Here is a 23,889-nt window from a genome sequence, read left to right as displayed (position 1 = left end):
GGTCTGTATAAACATTTTCAAAGGACTGGCGGCAACGATGTCATTTAAATGAGACTCTAGTCGGACGCGATTCAGGGAAAGTCACACGCTCGTAAATCAACGCGGTAATGAGCACCGTTAGATTTGCAATGATAATCGCATGGTAATGCATACGGATTCGGCCGAACGAGAAAATAATTAACGAGCGGACCGCAGGTTCGACGAACCCCCGGCATCGCTGATCCCTAGGGATTTACGAGTTCCCGGATTTAAATCGGCGCAAAAACGAGTACCGAGTATCTCGTCTGGCTTCCCGGCCAGATAATCCATCGGTAATACTTGTCCGATGTTTGCGTGAACGGAACAATAATTCTTATAAACCCTCTGCGTACGTCGGAGAAATAGATTTAAAGAAAATTAATGCTTCTTTTGGTTTCGAATATAATATTAATTATCATCCGCTCGCAGATGAACTTAAGTGTAATATTTCGCGTTTCTAGCATGCCGACACCAATAAAGATTAAAGGATTACCGTAAACACTATTAGAGGATTAGCACAAGCAATCCGGTTGGTCTACATCAATTAACTAGTCGTGGTATTACAAGTCCGCAAATTGCTCAACGATTATAAAACATTCTTAGCGGAGAAATTAAAATCAGTGACGAGTCTTAACCCTTAATTAAAGGATGCGTATTTGCCTGGCCGAATCGTAAACCGAAACCCCTACTGCTTATAATTTCCCATGAAACGGCGCCGTCACGTCGAGCCGTCAAGGGATGCTCGACAGGTAGTTTTCGCGACGCGGCATTCCGCGCCGATTTCACGAGTGATCTATCGATCTCCCAGCGCCGTTAATAAACGTCCCGTCGACAGCGCAGGGTAAGGTGTATCCACGGTTACCTCTAATTCAACTGATCGATCGGCGGATAAGCGAAACGTACGATGGGACACTGCGCGGGGTACGTATGTATACGTACTTATAATGGACGATACCGGCAAACGGCGGCGGCGGCAGCCATTTACCATTCAATTACGCCGCAATTACAGGATCGTGTGCGTTCCGCGGCTCAAACCGTTCCAGCGCGACGATCGCATACCTAACCACACGACAGACCATCTCTCGAGATCTGTAATTGACGACCGTAAAACAAACAGCCCGTGAAATGACCGCGATCGCGAAACGCGAGGCAAAAAATGACGTCTCGTAAAGCTTGCTGAAAGCGGCGCGCAATTCGCGCAACGCATCATTTTAAAACTTTGGATTGTCGCATCGTGTATGAATATTATTTTCGTGAGGAGAGTTAAATTAAAAATTATAATAAGCTGGACTTACCCCTGTAGCGCGTGAGGAGGTGCAGGTCGAGGCGGTGGCGGCAACGATTTTCTACCGGGTGTGTTTTGCCGCGGTGCCAAGGGCGGAGGCGGAGAGCTAGGCGATCTCGAGCCACCGTATCTGTCCGTAGGGCATTGCGGCTGTGGTTTCTGTTTCGGTGTGTCGATGTACTTCGGTGGCAACGCGTAATAATTTCTCTGCGTTGCGTCCCCGTGACGCTGATGATGGTTGGGCACGTACTTGGGCGGTTCGTGATACTTCTGCGGACTCGATTCCGCAGGGAACATTTTGGAGTTAGCTTCGTAGCCTGTTTTCACCGGGCTACCGATCGTGAAACCGTGGTTTACACTTTCTAAATACTTGGACGCGCACTTCGAATTTTCCGAGACAGGCAAATAGTTCGGTCTGGCCGGTTGATTAGATTGGTTACTCGAGGCACATTTCTCGCTCTTAGGTACTTGCGGCTGTGGTCTCTGACCGGAAGACGATTCCAATCTCTGAGCCGAGTCGTTTCGGAGCAAGCCGGAAACGTCGATTCGACTCCCTTCCACCCTCATCGACTCCTGACGGATGATTCTCGGCTCCACGGGAACTTGCGGCGCTGGCCTCTGGTTCCCAGAGTCGCTGTAACGCTGCGAGATGAGATCCGGTAGCTGGGCTGGGGGCCTAGAGAAAGATCGCTCCTCCGATATTCTTCTCGCCGGAGTCACTCTGCCGTTCACCATTAACTTCTGCGTCGATGGGTATCTCAGACTAGATCGACCTGTAGCTACCATTCTGTGAGTGGCGAACCCGGCAGAGACACCGTTCTCCAGCACCATGTCAGCGTCGGCGTGTTTCAACGCTACCGCAGCTCTAACAAACTGGGGTTGCTCCTGTTCCTGGCTTGTGACTTTCACGGGCGAACTCGGTGAACACTTCCCGGACGATTTTTCTTGTTCTCTCTTGGAGCCGTGCTTCGATCTTCTCATCGAGTGTCTCTCCAACTTGTGTCTGTCGTAAGATCTGTCACGAGCCTTTGGCTTCTCGGATTGATGATGATTGCTAGATTTACGTTGACTGTCCGTGAAACAATCGTCGCTGAGTTCGGGCGGAGGTGGCGGCAACGGGTCGTCGCAGTCATGAACTTCGTTTTCGGTTACCGTGGGTGGAGACGGCGGTGGCAAATCAGGGCTGGGTACGCGGTCGTTGTAAACGTTTCTCAAGTGCGGCTTCTTCGGTGGTCTCTCTGGCACCCAATCGTCAATAGATATAGCTGGTCCGACTATCACCGGCCCCAATAAATCTGTAGAAAGGCTGCCACAACTATTGCTGTGCTGGTGCTTGGGATTCGATAGTTCTCCGTTACTCTGGCTCGGATTTCTGCTGGCATTTTCTCGCCACGTGCCGCTGGCATAATCGGAAGCAGAGCTGGCTCTTCTTGAAGAGGGTGGCCTAGGACGAGGTGGTGGCTGCGGTGGTGGACTTTGTGGAGCGGGTGCTGTTCCTTGAGCCAATTGAGGTTCGGATCTCCAGGACGCTTGGTGATGTCTCTCGTAGAAAGAGAGCAGAGCTTTTTTCTGTATCGCTTTCAACGTTGGATCAGACACTCTGTGCCGTTTCTCTGGGTCTAAGTACGTGTAACGCATTTGCTGTTGCTGTTGTTGCTGCTGCTGCTGCTTCTCTAGCTCGTTTATACGTTCTGCCACCGATATTTGCGGCTGCTGAGGCAACGTCGGTGCCGTTCTGAAAGACAGAAATCGATTAGAAAACATGTTTTACATGAATAAAATAGATATATTCTGAAGATGTATGTATTACCTTGAAGATTGAGTGGATTCCTGAGGTTGCGTGGTGCTAATAGGGTACAATTTCCGCTGATTTCTCTCGCGGTCTAAATACAATACGCTTTCCGAATTATGCTTCTGCGGCGTCTGAACTCTGGCACTATGAGCTATCAGCTGCTTGCTACAAGAGTGTCCGTTCGTTTGACTGACGTCCAACATCGAGCCGTGCATAGGATTCCAGTTCTCCGGACTTTGCGAGGTCGTTGCACCAATCTGTTGCCGCACGGGGCTTTGTGGCATTGGCTGAGTCAAGGAACCATACTTGTCGCCTTCGATTCTCATCGAGTTGTCCCACTGTGAGCCTGTCTGCGATTTGTTCACCAAAGATTCCTCATCGATATTTGATTCCTGCCATTTACCCTCCCGTACGCCACTCGAAACGTCGGTCACATTGTTCGACGAATTGCAATGATTGATCACAGCCGGCAGACTAGACCTACCCTGGCTCTTATTGCGATCGTTCATTGAAACCTGCCACTTGTCCGACCATTTCTCGCTGTGTCTGCCCTTCGTAGTCGGAGACAGACCGCTGCTGCTGACGTCACTCATGGAGCCTTGCCACTTATCATGGCAACCGTTGTTGGATTTCGGTGGCAAAATACCGCCGTTCACGCTGCTCACATCCGACATCGATCCGTGATGCCACCGATCCGACGCGCCCTGCCGCGCCGGCAATCCGCTGGACACGCTCACGTCCGACATGGAGCCGTGCCATTTCAAAGTCTCGCTGCTCGACGCGCTTCCACTCGACGTAGTCACCACGCTGTCTCTTCCTTCCCTAGACGCGTCCTCCCAGGTAGACGTCGGCCTCTGCGCCACCGCTTCGCTGTCTCTCCTCAATCTAATTGAACAAATTCCATGTGAGTATTCTAAAGCGTTTTTTTAATCGTTTCGAACGTTTTACCTGTCGAGGAACGGAGTATTTGTCGTAGAGTCTACGCTGGAGACGTAACTATGATAACCTTCGGATTGTGCGTAGCTGGCTTGTTGAGAGTGCTGAACCCTCGTGTACTCTTCAAGACCCGCTTGCGTTAGGGTTGCTTCTCTGTAAATGTCCACCTGGGACACTTGAGGATCCTGGTAGCTCCTAACATAAGCTTCCAAATCGGCATGGCTCAATGTTTGCCCGGTCTGTTGCTCGCGTTCAGGAGGCGATGGCACCACGTACTCCGCGTCTCCCAAGGCTTTGCCCTCGCGATCCACGCGAGGCCACATCCTCGGCTCTTCTTCCACGCCGCTTCTATTGCGCGATTCGAACGTCTCCACCGGTATCTTCTCACAGCGTTCCATCACCGTCTTCAGCTGCAACAGGAAAATCGCTGAGTGCTACTTCGAAACGCTTTCGCGTTACGACGACTGCTCTTGTAAGATAATTAATTACGCAATCGACGAGCATGTGCTTGCTCGAACCGTGACGCGTAATTGAACTTAAGCCCGGTTCTGTTTTCGAATAGCCATTCCTCTCGTAGAACGCGTTTAAAATAAACCATCGGGCAACGAGCTAATTACCGGTGCAAAAACTACGCCCAGCTAATAAGAAAGTCCTAAATCGAGCAAAAGGGGAGTTAACGTTCTACGGAAACTGGAAACTGTGAATACCCGTTCGCGTTTATATACGACGACATTAACCCTCTGGTTCCCATATTATTTACGACGCTCAATTTTCTGCTCTGACAAGTGAAAGGAACGGAAGACAATCGTTCCCTAATTCATATTGCGATTTATACCACAGCTATTTATAATCCTTCAGAGTTCGAATGGTTCAAACCAAAATAATAGACTTTTTACTAACCGTCATTGAAGACGAAGTGGTTTGGTTCACATTTAATACAGTGATTTAAATAAGTTAAAGGAAACACGGGGTTGAAAAAAGTTGGAGAGAGAAGGACGTAAAACATACCGCCGCGTCCTGAAATTACTGGCCTACTTTTGAAGATGTTGCCGTCCCAACTGGCGATTATATCATTGCTCGGGAGAAAGGAGAGTGCGGGTGTGGGAGATTAATTACATGCGTCGTTTTAGGGCGCACATGATCTACCGAGATCTCGACTTACTCGTCCCGCGTCGTTTCACCGACGCTTAAACGCGACACGTTCACGTAATTAAATTTCCCTCTACCGTTCGCCGCTATTATCTTCCCGCGAAAGACCACATAAGTACTTTACACGCCGCGATTGCGGGACGCGCACTGAAAATGGTGCGATAAGCTCGCCCAGAACCGTTCTCGTGACTCGTTAACAGTGTCGAAATTGCTTCGCCTCTTTGCAAATGAGTTTTCAATTTCGTAACTACCGCGACGCGAGGGAATGCGCCCGCCACGTGTGTTCGATGCGAGACGAAACCGTGAGATTCACGCTTTCCATTTAGTACATACGACACATCTTTGGCCGAGAAACTTCTAATCTATAAATAAATATACAGTGACTCACGAATCGTGATTATACAATTTAGAAAGATAAATAAATTTCCTGTATATGAAACCCACGAGATGTCACAGAATTTAGTTTGATGATGACAAAGATTTAGAAATAAGTCCACTTCATTGAAACACGTAGTCTCGTGAATGAATCTGCGAGTCACTGTGTGTAATATTGTACATGATTCGAAGATATGCGTCACCTGCTGCGTGAACGTAGGATTGGGCCTCTTCGTGTGCGGTCTGGTGTATTGGGCAGGCTTCTCCTTCGGGTAATTGGTGTGATCGGTCCAGGACTTGGAGCGATGGGATCCGCTGTGGCTCGAATTGTGAACGTCCTCGTCGGGATGCCTCTCCGGCGCACTGGGCCAGGACGGATATTTCTCGTGTCCGGGCCCGTAGCAAACGCCTTTGAGGCTGGACGCGTCTCTGACCGGTGGCGTTGGCGGTGGCGACGCCTCGTCTCTCTCATTGAGAGGGAGCGTGTAACTGTCAAATCCAACGCTCTCGCTGTACCTGTATATAGACAACGAATTAAACAGGTACAAATACATCCGTCTTTTTAATATTTTATGCTTCTTTTATGACGCCCATAATTACACGTTTTGTATCCACCTTCTTAAAAGCACGTATACGAGCGTATTACTCATTCCATGTACGTTTCCTTCTCACAATACATTTAATGAAGTCCGAAATTGTTTTTCAAAAAATATTCATGCATAATTCATTGTAATTGACATTCTGATCAAACTAACAGTTCTTTTACGACGGTATACTTTCAATAAACTTGACACCAGTCGCGCATATTCCTTCCATACGGAGACGGCCTTCCCTTCCGCACCCGCTCATATATTATCCGTTTCATATTTTACGTAGTTTAATTGCAAATTACAAGTGCGTAAACATTCGCGGTCCAATAACAGCGGGACCGTAAACACCGCGAGGGAAGAGAAGAACAGAAGTAAATCGAAGGTCTCTTTACCCGCTGTCGTTCTTGTAGCCCGCAGTATTCTTTTTGTGACTTTCGTTGTAACCGGCAACCGTGGCTTTCTTGGCTGCGTTGCCGTTGCCCTGTCCGTTGCCAGCCTCGTGCTCGTTCTCCGCGGACCTCCTGCCGTCGTTTCTGCCACGCCGATAGTACTCGTTAGGAGGCACCGTCCGGGACGGACTCTGCTTAAGGCCATAGCCTTCCTGAGGATACGACGCGTTACTCTTGAAATTGGCAGTCTCGCTGCCGTGGCCGTGACTCGCGTACTTGTAGGAACCCGGGGGACAGGAGGGTGGACCCGGGGCCTCATCCTGGACTCGATAACCTGGCGGCGACGGCTGCAGTTCCGTCATCGTGTAACCAACGTCCCCGCCATCCGGGATACACCTGCACAAAAATTAAATGGAAATTTATTAAAATTATTAAAGAATAAATTGATACAAAAATTATAGTATAAATGTATAAAGACTTTGGCGGGTTGTACGAAAAATTCTTCTATAGCACGATTTCTAATAACAGAGAGAAAGCATCGCCGTGACTTATCAACTGTGTGATACGGGAATATACTGTATTATTAGATCATCTTATAGGCAATGCTCGTTTTTTTACCACAAAATCTTCGACCTTTGAAAACCTCAAATGTATTTCCTAAGGCTTTACCCAACAGAAGAGACATGCGAGAAATAGGTGGGTGATGAACTGAACGTAAAGCATCAGATGCATCGGCGAGCATCAGACCTTTCTCTTGAGTGAACACTCGCTAGAACACTCTGATCGAGAATATTATCATGTATGAACTCTGGCTGTATAATAATAATAATAATAATAATAATAATAATAATAATAATAATAATTCTCGTAAAGTCGTAGAAGATGGCACACGAGGGGATTCCGAATAAAGAATTGCTTTCACTTGTCGCTGGTGAAAAATTGGTACCCACGCGCGATTGCGAGAAGTTTTTCGTCCGGACAGCAACGGGAACGCGTCATATTGACCGTCACCGAGAGCTCGGCACGGTGGCACGAGGATGTGGGTCAGACGACCACATCCGAGGATTCGCGGCTCGCCGAACAATCGCCCGTATATCATCGGTTATCACGGTGCATCCTGCGATATCGTCAGAGATGCTGTACGAACCATTCGCGGATTCTTCCGTGTTTATTCAAGGACTGAACACAATCCGCGTCGCTACACCCTGCACGATCAAGATCCATGTCGTCCTGCAGAAGACATCCGCTACGATTCTTCTGCTGCGTCCTCTTTACTGAGAATGTTACTCTGGACTTATTTTTTATCTTATCTGATGATTTTGCACGTTACTTCTTGCTGCTTCTAATGCCACTTGTTACGAAGTGTATGGCGATGAACGAAATAATTAATCGATTAGTCCTAATGTATTCGAGATATAAGAAAAGGGTGTACGACCTCTTTTTGCAGAAAATAGTACTATCTACAACTTTTATTTAAAGCATTTTTCGAAATTTTGACAAAAAAAAATTTTTCAATTTTTCCGAGATTTTTCCAAGGGGTACCCCTTCAAATTCTTCGAAATTTTCGTTTTTGGCCAATAACTTCCAAACCGTTGGAGATACGGGAAAATCGCATCAGACCTTACTTGTAGAGGACGACGAGATCTACAATTTCCATGTAAAATTTCTTCGCTAGCGTCAATAGTTTACGAGTAATTTGCAAAAAACGGTTTTTTCATTTTTCGTCAATAACTCGTTAAATATTAATGCTAGCGAAAAGTTTTTATACAGAAATTATAGATCTCGTCGTCCTCTACAAGAAAGGTCCTATGCAATTTTCCCGTACGACCAACGGTTTAGGAGTTATTGAGGAAAAACGAAATTTTTTGTCAAAAGTTCGCTGTTTCGACGGTGAAATAGTCGGATTATGTCAGAACCCATAAAATGCCAATTAATCANGTGTATGGCGATGAACGAAATAATTAATCGATTAGTCCTAATGTATTCGAGATATAAGAAAAGGGTGTACGACCTCTTTTTGCAGAAAATAGTACTATCTACAACTTTTATTTAAAGCATTTTTCGAAATTTTGACAAAAAAAAATTTTTCAATTTTTCCGAGATTTTTCCAAGGGGTACCCCTTCAAATTCTTCGAAATTTTCGTTTTTGGCCAATAACTTCCAAACCGTTGGAGATACGGGAAAATCGCATCAGACCTTACTTGTAGAGGACGACGAGATCTACAATTTCCATCTAAAATTTCTTCGCTAGCGTCAATAGTTTACGAGTAATTTGCAAAAAACGGTTTTTTCATTTTTCGTCAATAACTCGTTAAATATTAATGCTAGCGAAAAGTTTTTATACAGAAATTATAGATCTCGTCGTCCTCTACAAGAAAGGTCCTATGCAATTTTCCCGTACGACCAACGGTTTAGGAGTTATTGAGGAAAAACGAAATTTTTTGTCAAAAGTTCGCTGTTTCGACGGTGAAATAGTCGGATTATGTCAGAACCCATAAAATGCCAATTAATCATATTTAACTTATTAAATACGGTTTAAATAGAAGAAAAATTCATAGAATCTTTCTTATAGAGAATGTCAGTGCCTTCTGTATAAAAATTTGTTTGCTCATGTCAATAATGAATTAATAAATAAATCTTTTCCTTCGTTCATTATTTTCGTAATTAGCTTGACTATTAATATGGAAACTAGAAGCCTGTTACATTTCCTACAATAACGAATATTTAAAGTGTGTCAACATAAACGAATCTATTAATTTAGAATGCAAACGGCTTTAATTAATATTCAAGAATCCTCACCAAAATTGTTTCTTTGACATAAGCTTTACGTTCATATATCAATTTTCACCCGATTTTTATTCAAGTAAATAGCAATGTATTTTACTTTGATTTATAGTATTCAGTCATTCATGATGTAAAGCTGCTTCACCGAATGTAATGCAAAGTCACGAGTCGAGCAATTAGATCGACGGATTCACGCGTTCGCCGATAGTCTACCCGCATTCCGGCGCGTTGCGAAACGCAGTACGAAACGATTTTGTAACGAGCGAAAGTATGAGCCAGTTCACCGCGAACAGGTAGACGTAAAAATTGATACCTAATAAGCGAGCCAACGTTCGTCGACGTCTACTATTCTCCCGGGTAGTAATGAATGAGCGCGCGACCGAGTTTGTTAATAAATGGACCGAACGGGGCATTGACAAGCCGTAATAAGGTAACGATATTTAATAGCCACGACGCGACTGCGAGACAACGCAACGATGCAGCACGGAGACACGACGCGGAGGAGGAGAGCCACGAGAGCTGTGGTTTCGCGGATCGTAAACAGCTCTACGTGGCAGCGTTTAGAGCTAATAAACCGAATACAAAAGCGCGGCTCGTACGTATTAGAAACGCGCGATCATTAACTCGTATTAAATTGGATTCGTTATGGTGGGCGTATCGTGAGTGCTTAAGTAGTTTCGTGCAATAAGAAACGAGCTGGAGTAGATGCATCGGACATGGATATGATTTTATCACCGTTTCGGAATTAAAGGAAAAGATAAAATGCAGTCTTCGTTTCTCTATTCTGTTTCTTAATAATACGCTGGCAATTGTTAATCAGCAAAGAAATCTTTTGGTAAAAAGCGTTTAATTAAATAAACGTGAACTTAGAACACCAATCAGACATAATGTAAAATAATAATGAACTGTAAGTCATTTTTCCCTCATGCAAATCGTTTCGTGGAATACGAGAAACTGACCAACATTCTTCTGGTCCTTTTGCATTCTGGAATGAGTCGTACTACGGTTGACAACAAAATGCATTCTCTTCTCCTACGTTTCTTGGTAATAGTTTAATAATAGCTGCGGTAATCACATCCTACCGGATTCCTCGAGCAGACACGCAACCGACCAACCCCGCGTCGAGCCAGGCCGCGGTGAGACGTGTATAGGTAAGCACATAATTTCACCTGTCGGAACCGTCAAAACTCTAAACAAGAGAATGCGCCTGGAATGGAGGGCACTAGACAAATAAGGTCGGTAGGATCAAGCCGATTCCCATCTGTTATTTACGAGGAATGAGAACGTATTTTAGAAACTCAGAACGCAATTTACAAAATGGCGTTAAATATTTTAATAATACAGTCTGTCACGATAATTAATTCAATAGAAGAATTTTAAACAATGTGTCAATACGCGCGTGCTAAGGTTTACGCTATTCTATGTATAAGCTGACGCACGGATTTAAAATAAATTCCATTTCCACGAACGATAAACTTGGCCACGTTACATCTCTTTCCCGTGCGTGTAATGACCGCGGAATTACGCGCGCACAAAGCGAGAAAGGCAAACGAGCCGCGACGCGAGTCGGCGTTAAAACCTGGACTAGCGCGCCCTTAAATCACGGCCGTTAATTGCCGGCCGGTGCGAGGCCATCGGCTCGAGTTTCGCCGTGATAAATTCGCAGCGATTCATTCGCGGCGTGCACGCGTTTGTCCCCGGGGGTTGTTTCCCTGTTCGCGCGTCGTCGCCCTGTCTTTCCTCACCTTTTTCCCAGCGCGGCGACTTTATCGCGCGGAGCCTCGAGTACCGACCGACGAGTACTGGGAACGGGCGATCGCCGGCGAATCTGTTATCCAGCGCTGATGCCAAGTGCATATCGCGTTTCTAGGAACCGGAAAAGGTCTCGGGAACGAGTCGAGGATGCTGTCGACGAAAATGCTTGTCACGATGTGACGCGTAGCAGAAAAGAGGCTAAACAAGATTAACCGATTGAGGCACAAGAACGTTGTTTTCATTAAAATTGTATGGTAGTCACTCGAATTTTTTACGGACGCATTAAACTTCCATAAAACACTATCTTTAATTTATTATATGTTCGTACACCATTCCTTGGGTTTTTTTTTTTACGGCAGGAAATGATGTAAGGGAAAGATGTACGGCAATTAATTTCCTGCACGACCGTCTAACTGTAGCCGCTCGGCTCGATTAGAGGCCCTCGATCAGGAAGCGTACACTTTTGCATGCCTTATTTTGCCGCGTTTACCGTTTTAGAAAAAAAGTACGCGCGCCTACCGTAAGAATAGTGATTCGTGGCTAATTACGATCATTTAACTCGCAGTTAAACAGCCGCGCGCAGTAACAGTCACACAATAAATGTTCTCCTTCGGCCACTGATATTTCTCGAACGACGCGAAATTAAATATCTGCCGTCGTCGAAAAATGTAATTGGTGCGCTCCTGCTGAACGCGCCTTCCCGTGTCATGCAGCAACGATTTCCGGTTGTGCTCTGATCCCGAGCCACTCGCCTATGAAGTCAAGTGATTACCGTAAATCTTACATTACGTAACGCCATTAAATGATATCGGCTGCAATGCGCGGTATACCTGTTTCGCGCGTGTTATCGACTCGAATAAATTCACGTATGATAGCAGATACTTATACTCTCTCGTTTATGAAGCAACGAACTCCTGTTGTGTTGATACAAGATAAAAACGAATAACAATGAATTTAAATAAGAATGCATTCCAGGCAGAAACAAATATTTGGTTATTGACATTATTCCAACAATTCTCGATATCATTTGAAAAAATGAATATCAGTCTGTTTTTCTTCGCTTCGGAATGAAAAGCCACTGCTTAGAAGAACAGATTTTGTTCTCTATTTTCAGAAAGCGCAAACCTGACGGTCTTTCACGCGGAACGAGAGAACCCGGTCAGTCGCTGGCACAATCGAGTGTTTACTCGCGGAAATCACGGAGAGAGGAAAAAATCGCACGGAACGAGCGGTTCGTGAATGTGATTCGCGTTACATCACGTAATTAATGCGGTCGGCGGCGCGCGCGTGTAACTCCGGGAACGAACCGAGAACGGGATTCTAATCCGCTCGTAATCCGTGGGCTACATATTTTAATCGGGCGCAGAATGGAATTAATGGCGACGCGGCCGCATCTATCAAGCTGGTTGCGGAGATAAAGACGTTTCGATGATACCGGTTGGGCGATATAAACTCCGTGGCTAAACGAGTGAAAGTGCCTAGACACAGAATAGACTCGTTATTCGTACGGATTATACTGCGCGCGTTTGCAACGAATTCGTGATAGTCTGCACTGTAGTAGGAAGTGTTCGTATCGGGGAATATGTGTATGTATACATGCACAGCTGCCTAAAACGACTTCCGGCCTATTTGGCATGCACACATGCAAAAATGAAATTAGTATAAGTGCTATAAGAAATTAGTATAAGTCCTATGAATATGAATATCTCTCGTCTGTTCAACATTGAGAGTTTAACAGACGTAAATAATTTTAAGTATTTATTAAAATATACAAAACAAATTCTAACTCCTCAATATTTAAATATATTGAACTTTGAACCGAGCTTCAGATTTTAAATCCTAACGAACGATAGACTGATATAAGATGGAATATGTAAAATAATTTATGATAATATTTGAACTAAATGCAAATGATTCTTAACTAAAGTCGAATTAAAAGACAGATTTTGATGAAACACGATTCAAATTAAAGTTAGAGATCTCAGAAATATGAATCAATTCTATTTATTGATATAATCAAATATGATATGATAAAAAATCATAATTATTTTGTCTATTCTCTATGAAGAAAGTTGCCACTGCATAATGAAAGTATAATTTTTGCATGCGTACATGTTAAATGGGTCGGGATTGGGGTTGCTGCACATATACTGAGATAAATAATTACATTACGATAATTGGCAAACAAAAGGTAGTGAGCAATTTAACGAACTATGTACGTGGATAGTTGGAATAAAAGAGCACTTTTGTGGTGTCTGGCTAGCATTAAATCTCTCCTCCTACACCATCCAGGGGAATAGCAACCGATTTGGGAAGAATCCACAGTTCTTGAATAATTGGTCGGCGGGTAGTAATTCCGGACGATAGAGGAATAAAGAGAGAGAGAGAGGGAATGCGAGGTGGGTGCAATTGCCGGCGCGATTCACGATGCATCGTAAAAGGAAGCAAAGGAGCCGATGGAAAAACAATGAAGGTCAGCGCGCGCGCGGGTAGCGTTTCGCGTTCCTCGCCTCGCGTCGACAGCGTGGCTCTCTGGAAAAAGAAATTGGCGAGGAATGCGGGAGGAGGTTAACCCGACCTCCGGGCCCAGAGAATGCCAGAGAGACGACGACGTACGATGGGCCTTATCGTGTCTCCGGCGCGATGCGACGCGGCGTCTATTTCTCGATTGCTTCGAGCGGTGAATTCAACTCTCGGCAGGAGCAAAACGACGGTATCGAAGGTAATTACCGTGGACGACAGCGAAAATGCCAGATGGACAAAAGGCGCTTCGGTGCATCACGCATTTATTATACGACTGATTTAAATTTTAAATCGTTTCGAAAGCCTGGTTTACAATTCCGTACCCAAAGTATCCGCGTTGCGCTTTAAAAATTTATCAGACGACGAGATTTCTTAACGGTAGACACCTAAGTACCTACACACTCGTACATACATATAAGAAACGTTCCGCACGGTCAGAAATTATCATTCGCGTTGCGCGTAAATATGTGTTCCTTTTATTTTCGCCCCAGATACCAGTAACGGCTTTCAAACTTTATTACCCTTATTAACGCGATCATTCGTGGGCCTATTTAAGGACGAACGATGGTATGCACGGTGTCCCATTTCAATTCATGAGGGCAATTAACTTCATAAAAAAAAAAACAAAAAAAAAGCAGAGCTCATCTTGAAATCTTGGAAGTATGCTCAGTTACATATGGTTCGCATATGTTATAACATTTTTTTAAACAGACACAAGAGACAGAGAAAGTTCCCAATAAAGAGTTTGATTCGTATCTTTTAAAAGCCATAAACTGAGAAGACGTTATAAGTAATAAAATAATTCATCTAAAAATAAGAACGTCCATGCAAATTCCAAACTATTCTATTGTAAAGTTGCATACTTTGTACTTTTATAATTTAAGTTTCTTCAAGAATCTATAATTCTGGCATATAAATATTACGTATGACACCGTGCCGTGTTAACGCAGGTATTACTGTGTCACACGTCTACATGTAACATATGACAATGAACCAGCTCCTCAAACATGTAAATCAAAATGTCCACGTGTACTTGTGAGTAGGAGCGTACGCACTCGAGATGGCTAACTGTACGTTGTCGTTGTTCCGCGATGCGGCACTCGCGTGAAAGTACGCGTTAATCAGCCGATGTAATACAGCCTTAATACGTTTCGTGCGCGCATAACCGGGGCGAACGGGCCCAGCGGTCGAGTTATGCCACGGACTTTCGAAAGGGAACACGAGTCCCCGATCGCCGGCGCAGGACCAAAGCGAAAAACGAAATTACGATCCGTTTCTCCGGGCGTTTGACCGGTCGCGCACGCATTTTCTTGCGTGCAGTGACACACATTCCTACGGGATCCTTACATATGTTCCCAATGGAATCCCGTTACGATTACGCGTCGTAAATATGGAGTGTAACAATCAAATATTCGAGTTTCAGAAACGATCACTGTCACCGCGGCCGTGGATTTTATCAGAGCCTCGGCTAAGCTCCCGTGAAATGCGATCGACGTCGATCGCGATGGTACGCGATCCTCAAGCACTTCGCTGTCCGGTTAAAGGCATCACTTTAGCGCGGCAGGAAGATGGCCAGATAGTCCGTAGAAAAGAGCTGCGGTATGAGAAAAATCGGGCCGTCGCAATTTGTTATTTACCATTCGGTCGGTTCGGTAGCAATTATTCCGCGGCGATGCGATTCGATAGCGCGCGGTCGGGTGCACGTTCGTCTGCGGAGACCGCAACCTGGGCGTCGAATCGCGCGTCCATTTGTTGCCGCGCAGATTATCTATCTGCATATTTCTTCGGCTGCGAGATCCCTGTTGATACGTTACCCCGAACGATCGGCTGGATCATATATCTACCGGCGAGGGAAAAATTCGACGCGCTCGCTCCGCGGATAGATCGATCGATCGATCGCCTGATACGCCATTGTGTTCCTCTAATTCGCTCCCCTAACTGGTTTACGTTCGCGATCTCCGAGATGACAAAGGACCTCAACCTTGCACCCGGGTCAACTTCACTGCTTCTTTATTTTAAAACAGATATCCGTATTTTCAATATGTTAAACTTTCAATGTTGTTGTTTTCATTTAAAGGCTTGTGCATTCTTAACCCTTTCGCTTCGAATGTCCAGTCCGCCGAAGTACTGTCTCTGTACGGGCGCGCGCGCCGCGAATACGCACAATATGCGTTGTTGCTCTATATACGTTTTCCTAGGTCTTCACAAAACATATTATGCGCGCCGCTTATAAGCGGCGCTCGAAGCGAAAGGGTTAAATATAATAAACAAACTTATTAGCGATACTACTTACTAGTTTCTAATAACATATGTAAATAATTGCCTGCAATGAATGCAATTTTGTCTCAAATGATCATTTTTATTAATCATCCTCTACATAAACAACAGGGTCACACATTCAGAGGAACCGAACGAAAGACACGAATTCTACATAATTCTGCGACATTCAGCGATCCTGTAGGAACGATGCAGCGAGGCGCGTATCCGGAAGAGGTAACGCGGACGAGTGTCGAATAAATTCGTCGCGCGGAATAGGTTGCGCGGTTGGAAACGAGGAAAGGCTCTCAAGGCCCGGGGGACCGGAGCAAGCAGCGGAGCGGTTCGTTCCTCCCACGCCGCGGTTGCATCTCCTCGAGCCTTGTCCGCGAAGCGCGTCGAAAAGAATCGAGCGCGACCAGGTTCCCTCTCACAAATATGTAATGCGTACGCGCGGTATGCGCGATTTCCTGGAGTAACGACCCCGGCCCGCGTTCCCTCTTGTATTGTTGTTGTAAGCAACGAATCGTGTTCGTTCCATCCCGCAGAGACAGATAAACGTGAGAGAAGAATCCTCGAATGATATCTACAAGCAAGGATTAAATACTCCCATAGATGAACGCGCGATTGTCGCTACAAATTCGTTCTACTTATAATTACAGTAAGAAATTCTTACAATAGATCGGTGATAAGGAATTCGCATAGAATTCTTTAAGCGCGCGTCACGATCTTGAACTCTATAGATTGCCGTGCCGCGGCGTGGGCAAGTACCTACTAATTAACGGATAGACAAATCGATCCGGCGCACAAGGGACACAGTAGGCGTACAGATTGCTGGGCCCGACCTCGGCTAGTATCGATGGATCGTCACGAGAGCTTGTGCTAGCATCGGCAATTGGTCCAGCGGCGACGCCTCGCGAGATTACGACCAGGGGAGGGGGGACTGATTAATTAACGCGGAAGAAGGCGGTGTCGCAGGGTGCGAGCACCGCGGGCGACTCGACCTTGTTGGTATTCGCGGCACGATGCGTAGAATAATAGGTTTGCAACGTTCGAGCACCAACGGTTTACACATTTTTATATCCGTTTTGTATAATCTAACGTTCGAAGACGTAGGAAGAGGAGAAGAGCCACATTAACATTCCGCGAACGGGACGTTATTAATTATTTAGGCAAACGACAAACGGGTTTAATCCAGTTTCTTATTATTAGCATTTACAAGCTGTACATGAATATGTGTACATAAGAAATTAATCAATTTTATATTTTTAATATTTTAACGTAATATCACAAATTTTTAAATTGCACTTTCTGAGAAATAAGAAAATACATAATAAACCTTAGTATTAGGCGAAGCAACATTTCACAGAACAGAAAAGGAAATGAAGTTTAAATCTTTGTAATTGTTGAATGAAAACAAGACGCTGTGAATGACACAGAGAATATGGTTTATCTCCAGACCTGGATAACACAGACACTCATTTAATCGATTTTATCAGAATGTGACACTTCCGCATGTTCTGCACATAAGAAAAAGATAAAGAAGATAATGTAAAAATTCGGCTGTGTTTGCGATGAAGAGACAGATAAGATAACATTGCCACGTGTCAGGCCTCGTGCAATTAGAGAATCAAATTGCAACGAAAACGCACGAACTGTATTTATTATAAATATAATTGTTAGGAAGCTCAGTTTGTCTCTAGCGAACGAGTCTACTTCCTTATCGGAGGAGGAGTTATCGAGGATGACGTATGGAGAGATCGATATCGTCCTGCTGCGTAACTATGCAGCTGCGAGTTAGCTAGTAAAACATCGGCGACTGAACCCCGAGTGCCATGCGTTGAAATCACCGATATATCGCGACACGGCACATCACGCAGTTAAGCATTCAAGTCTCCGGAGACACGAGTGCCAGATACGTTCGATCATGATTTACATTCAGTAACTTTCATGAGAAATATGTCTACTGCAAAATACGAAGTTAATGCAATTCGTTATGATTTATGCTCATACAATGTGTAAAAATTATTTGCAAACAACGCGTGACTTCGACATCACAACATTTATTACTCCCACACGTACATAGTTTATATTTAACGAAAAGAAAGTGGTTTAGGATTGACCCAGTTGCATTTTGATACGTACGTTTCCTACTGGTTCTATTCAAGTTTCAGATTCGATCGCGTTATGTTTCTACGACAACTATATTTCAGGTTTAGTGCTGAGCAGGTCGCTCGCGAGGGACGCGGTAATGAGCAGCCCGCAGCGGTTATTCGCGAAGAAATCCAAAGTTAGCGCGCTGCCATGGAAGAGGACCGAGCCGAACGAGAGGATGCAGCGTGGGGTCCGGAGGGCCCGCGGACCGAGCCTACGGGCCAGTATGTAATGTAGAAGGGATCTCGCACGACCCGAGAGAGAACCGGTCCTTCGTTCCTCTGGCACCGCTCCGTAGGACACCGAGCGTAGGTGCTAGCCCAGTGTCTCTCAATCTTTTTCGCAACACCTTATTATTATATTCAAATGACCTGCAATTCCTACCCTCACCTCTTTCGTAACTAAATAAAAAAACAATAAAGAATACAAATTCGAATAAAGGAATTCAAGTTCATACTTGCTAATTAGTATTCAAGGGGAAATTTACGATATTGTATAATTCATGAAAATCTAGATATAAATTATTTCAATTTAATTTCAATTCGTTATTTATCTAAAAAGCATTCAAATTTGATTATTAACGACAAAGCATTTGGAAGCTTTACATGAATATGTGTACATAAGAAATTAATCAATTTTATATTTTTAGTATTTTAACGTAATATCACAAATTTTTAAATTGCACTTTCTGAGAAATGAGAAAATACATAATAAACCTTAGTATTAGGCGAAGCAACATTGAATATGAATTAGTAATGGAAAATTGTGATATCAGCATTGATCAGTCCAGGGATATTAAATGTCCAATTTTAAACAGGTCACGGGTGAATGGTTGGGAACCACAGCGCAAACTGTATGCGCGGTTTTTGCCGCGATCGCGAAGAGGATCTGCTAACCTTAACGCGAGGCTGCTCCTCGTTAGCAGATGATTAGTATGGATAGATGAAGCGAGGGAAATTTTACGAACAAGTTGCCTTCTTCTTTTGACCTTCCGTGGGTGGATGAATTGGATGCAATTATGATTTCATCGCGAAACAGGTTGCGTTAGAGAAGGTTTGCGATTGCTTTCCTATTTTTCTCTCTACGATGCTTAAAAATATTTCTGACCCGCTGGTACGAAACTACTTGAGGAAAGATGATGAAACACGTGTAAAGACTAGAACAATGTTTCTCATTCTAAATAGCCATTTAATTGAAAATATTCATTTAATTTTCTATTCCGAAGAGCTCAAGCTCCAATTAAATGCAGTCAACATTTAATGGTTCAATTTTACTTTAATTAAATCCTAAGAAGTTCGAAACTTTTGTTGTATTACTCGTAAAATAAAACGTTCTCTTCATGTTCTGTTTTTGTTGTTCGAACAGTTTATTGATGTCGTTGTTAAAGATTTATACAAATACTATTTATTACTAAGCTTCTTGTAGCTCCTTATGATTGCTTGAGTCTTCCTCGATTCCTTTGACTGTGAGTTTTCCTTCATTCGATTAATATCACGCAGGCACGTTGGACATGTACCGTGTAATACCGAGCGAGGGCTGAAACCAGGAATCGAGGTACTTTTTCGAAGAACCCCCTTCGTGCCCGTTCTCCCGCGTTTCGGTCATTAACCCCGGGGGCCCTTTCGCGTGATACAAGCACGTAGCTACGCTGCACACCCACAAAAAGCCGAGCGAGCGAGCGTATGTCATTACCATTACATAAGCGTATGATGAATGCATAAGTAACTGTAATGCGCCCTCCCGCTCGGTGCGTTCGATACTATCGAGCCTCGATAAATGGACGCGAGGGCCCGACGTAGGTGCAACGGAATAAAAAGCTGCGGCCCATCGTATTCGATTACATAACCGGCAACCCATAAAAGACAACGATCGCGAGTACCGATCCGACTCGGAACGGGCCCTAAGTAGGTAAGTACTCTAAGTAAATCCGATGGGATTCTTCGATCGAATCGTCGTAACTCGGCGAATCGTCAGACGAGATCGCGGCTTCTTCAAGATAGTCGAAACGATCACGGTAATTGAGAAGCCGCCTACGCGTGCGTGCAGAGAAAATAGAGAGGCGACCGATGCTTCCGAAGCGGACGAATATCCGTGTAACCGAGTGCCGTTAGACCACCACCCTCTTGTCGACGACTGTCTCACCGAACGGAAGACCCCTCGCCTCGTTTACTTAGTCCCGGCCGCGAGTGACAGTCAGTAACAGGCGACCCGCACGGAGGACCGCGAGTACACCCACCTGCGGCAGGACGACAGAGAGGTGAATCACGCATCGCGTATAATTCACACGAAGCGAGAGCCAGATACTGTTAACCGCTGACACTCGCCGACAGCTGAGAGACGCTGCGAGCTACTCCGTCTGCATTCGTTCCCCGACGCACTTTTTATCGCGATCGCCTAGATTTCAGGCGAACGTCCAGAGTACTCTAGGTCAACGAAGAGTAATATCGCCGCTGATCGATCAGCATTTGCATCTCATAGAATCGCCTGTCATCTTCTTTTGCTTCCTGAAGGAGCATTACGCGGAACGATGGGTAATTGTAATTTAACCGAAGGCATCGCGCCGAGCAATTGAAAGTGGATGCATTGCCTCAGGTGAATTCCTCGTGTTAAAGAGTATAGATCATATTTCCTCGGTATAGATGGACGAAGAAGGAAATAGAGAAAAGCGAGGTCGACGAAAATTAAATGGCTATCGATTTATACAAATCGTTATCGGTTATTAACTACGTATTAAATCAGGGAGTCAACAACCGAATATTTGATTGGCATAATTAAAATTCCCATTGATTACAAAATAAATGTATTAATAAAATGTATAATTATTAGATAAATAAGATAAGTAAGATTACTAAATAAAAAGCGAGGGACAGAAGACGAATAATCACCTTCGAATTCTTGAAGAGTGAACGACTCCTCATAAGGTTTACGCAAACATCAGCTACTCGTTTCGCGATTTTGGGTCACAGCGTCCGTCCCACTTGGTAACTTATGTGCACGCAGCTAACCCTGTTCCCGTGGCACAATCGAACGCTCGCGACCGGTACTCACCGGCTTTACCCATCTCCGAGCTGCCTACTATTCGCAGTAAAAAGAGACAAACAGCGGTTGCTTTCGCGCCTGTTTACGGTACTCGAGGGATAGATTAAAATCAGCCAGAGAAATACGCGTGTCGAGCACGCCGTGAGGAACGTCGCCGTTCCTTTCCGTCACGCACGCACCGAGATCATGTTTCTCTATAGAAGAAAAAAGCGAGAAGGGAATACGTCGCCGAAAATCAGCCGGCCCACCCGGTCGAGAGTAACACGAGTTTGCCCGTCGACGGCGCGTCCAGCGAGACAATAAATATCGGGGACAAATTAACGCGCATGTGGCCGTGTAGACGACGAGGCGACGCGACGCTCCTCAGCGTGTAGTCATCGAGTAAACGTGCAATTACTAATTACAGATAGCCGGTGATCCGAGTAACGGGAACGGGAGACGCGCTGCCTACTGGTGCGCGCAGCCGTGGACACGGGCGCAGGGTAATTTAATTAACGGCAATTACATCGCTAACAGCGCTGATTTATGCGTCCCGATGGGATCGCGACCGGGACGCGGCGACCGTAACGCGACACGGATGATCCCTCTTCCTCGTTCGCGGCTGCGTGCACACCGACACTTTCACCGTATCCGTAACGCACCATTATGCCGCGCGCTTTAAATCTCGACGGAGCCGTGGAAACGGGCCCCCGTTAATTGGCGTTATCCGCGCGATACGCGTCGAGAAGAAAAAAGACCGCAACGATGGGTAAAGCAACCAGATTCGCCTCGACGCGAAGTCGATCGGGCCCAACCTTCGTTCCGAAGATAAACGAGAAGCCAGTTCGAGAGCCACTACCTTCGCCATCCGGTACGCACCCTGCGCTGTCAATCAATGTGTCAACGCTATCTGGAGTACGCTCCGAGGCGATTCTCTCTCTCTCTCTCTCTCTCTCTTGCACCGGAGTTGGCGAACCCGTCGACTCGTCCCGATACTTTGGCTCCAGCCGCTACGACGGATGGAAGGCGTATCGCGGACGGAGGCCGCGAGGCGAGAGTTTCGGACGTTAATTGAATAATTTGCATGCCCACTTGTCGGAACTCGGCTCACGCGGCCCCGTGACGGAATCAGGTCACGAGCAAGAAATTCTCATTCTTTCTGGCTCTAATCGCGCGCACCGTAATGGCTCGAAGCGTTAACTCGAACGAGCAGACGAACATCATTCCCGGAAACCGCCAACGAGTTTACGGGGACGAAATGATACGTTTTTAAACGAGCCTCGTGCTTCAACGGTCAGAGACGTCTTGCTTTGAATAAGGAACGGATGAATCACGCGAGAGACTGACTTAAACTGAAGAAGGGTAAAGCGTTTCGATTTGGCGCAATTAGTAGTCGCCATTAGGAATGTTGTCTTGAGTGATCGCTCCGCGATATTTAGATTATTATCAGAGTGAAACGGAATGAGGTGTCATGTCTGACATTATACGTCTATATTTTGTAGAATTGTTTTGTAAAAATAAAGTTTATATGAAATTACATGAGGATTTTATTATATTTTTCTTTTAAGTCGTATATTATATACGCGCAAATCTGCTGGCAAAAATAAATTAGATCTTCCGGTTTTCTTTAATGAAATCACGATGTCTCAAGAACGAGGGTACTTTTGAGCTGTAATGCATATAAGATTGCACGAGATTCGCCGGTGTTGCTTAAGAATTTCAGTGATACATACATACATATATACTAGGCAGAAATGCACCCCGGGAGTATCGAGGAAGACCGGTTATTGCTCGGCATTCCTGACCGTCGACCAGATGTCATCGGCCAAGGCAACCTCGCGGAAAAAGGCAAACCGGAGGACATCGACTTTAATGCGACGCTATCGATTTCAGTCTCCGAATACCGTAGCCAAGAGCCACCTGCTCCTCCGTCAGTCGCGAGACTCATTCAGTAGCGTACGATAAAAAAAAAAAAAATGATTGCAAGTCAAATCCACACACAGCAGAAGTAGAGATTGCTATCGACCATACTGACGATCGTAACCACCACACACGTTGGTTTCACGATTAATAAATTATTTTGGCCGAACGTAGAGAGATGAGAAAAACATTTTGGACGGTCGAACTTTTGGTCAACAAAATCGCGCACATCCGGCGGAATTCGCAGGCCGTTAAGCCCGGGGTCAAGTGGGTTAGGGGGTTATGAGCGGCAATTTCGAAAAGTGGCCGTGTCACGTCGCAAGGCCAAGAATGCATGGCAATCGGCGCGGTACGCGTACGTCTCTTTCTCGATTCGCTTCCAGCCGTTTCGGGCTATGTACGAGTCGACGGTCGGATAAAAAGCGGTCGCTCGAGGTACGAGCCACGGCCGCTCGAGCCGTATGAGGCAGCGCGACACCTCTTTCGTCGGCTTCGTACCTCGACACGTGCTGCTCCAGAAATCAAATGCGCCGGGGAAAAACGGCGCGCACCGCGCGTCCGCCGATTAAAATAAAAACGCGAACCGGGCGTCCGCTCGCGCGCGCGCGCGCTCTCGACTCGGCTTGAAAACACTGACCAGGCTTTTTCGTCCTCCGCCTCCTTCCCCAGTGATGAGACCCGATCCACGACAGATTCGTAAAAAAGTCGTGCGACAGGTCGTCTGGTAAAAAAGTAATTGCAACGTATCGCGGTTTCCATTGAAATTCCGTACCGCCGCTACGCGAACTATGCCTCGGCGTGGATGTCGATAGATAAGATCGATTTTCATGATTAATCGAGTATCGCTATCTGCTATTCATCCGTTGGCTCGACGAGGGTACGGACGGCCGATTAGATGGATCGGAGTATGTTCGCGATGTTTGTTGCATTCGCAAGATTGAACGG

General features: G+C 45.4%; 1 protein-coding gene across 1 annotated transcript in view; it reads right to left on the bottom strand.

Annotated features, from left to right (window-relative positions):
• Window positions 1-1,153: 1,153 nt before the first annotated feature.
• Shrm (shroom) overlaps window positions 1,154-23,889 on the bottom strand; it is a 96,291-nt gene continuing 73,555 nt past the window's right edge. Inside the window, exons 2-6 of the mRNA XM_026811548.1 lie at window positions 6,538-6,930; window positions 5,759-6,071; window positions 4,044-4,441; window positions 3,114-3,980; window positions 1,154-3,038 (exon numbers count right to left, since the gene is read on the bottom strand). Of these exons, the coding sequence (XP_026667349.1) occupies window positions 1,310-3,038; window positions 3,114-3,980; window positions 4,044-4,441; window positions 5,759-6,071; window positions 6,538-6,896 (3,666 nt within the window). The 5' untranslated portion in view covers window positions 6,897-6,930 and the 3' untranslated portion in view covers window positions 1,154-1,309. The remainder of the gene's footprint in view (window positions 3,039-3,113; window positions 3,981-4,043; window positions 4,442-5,758; window positions 6,072-6,537; window positions 6,931-23,889) is intronic.

This window comes from Ceratina calcarata, unplaced genomic scaffold, assembly GCF_001652005.2.
Source record: "Ceratina calcarata isolate Rehan_Ccalc_2016 unplaced genomic scaffold, ASM165200v1 scaffold226, whole genome shotgun sequence".
Taxonomy (NCBI): domain Eukaryota; kingdom Metazoa; phylum Arthropoda; class Insecta; order Hymenoptera; family Apidae; genus Ceratina; species Ceratina calcarata.
Note: the sequence above shows the minus strand (reverse complement) of the source record. Positions and strands in the feature narration are given on the sequence as shown.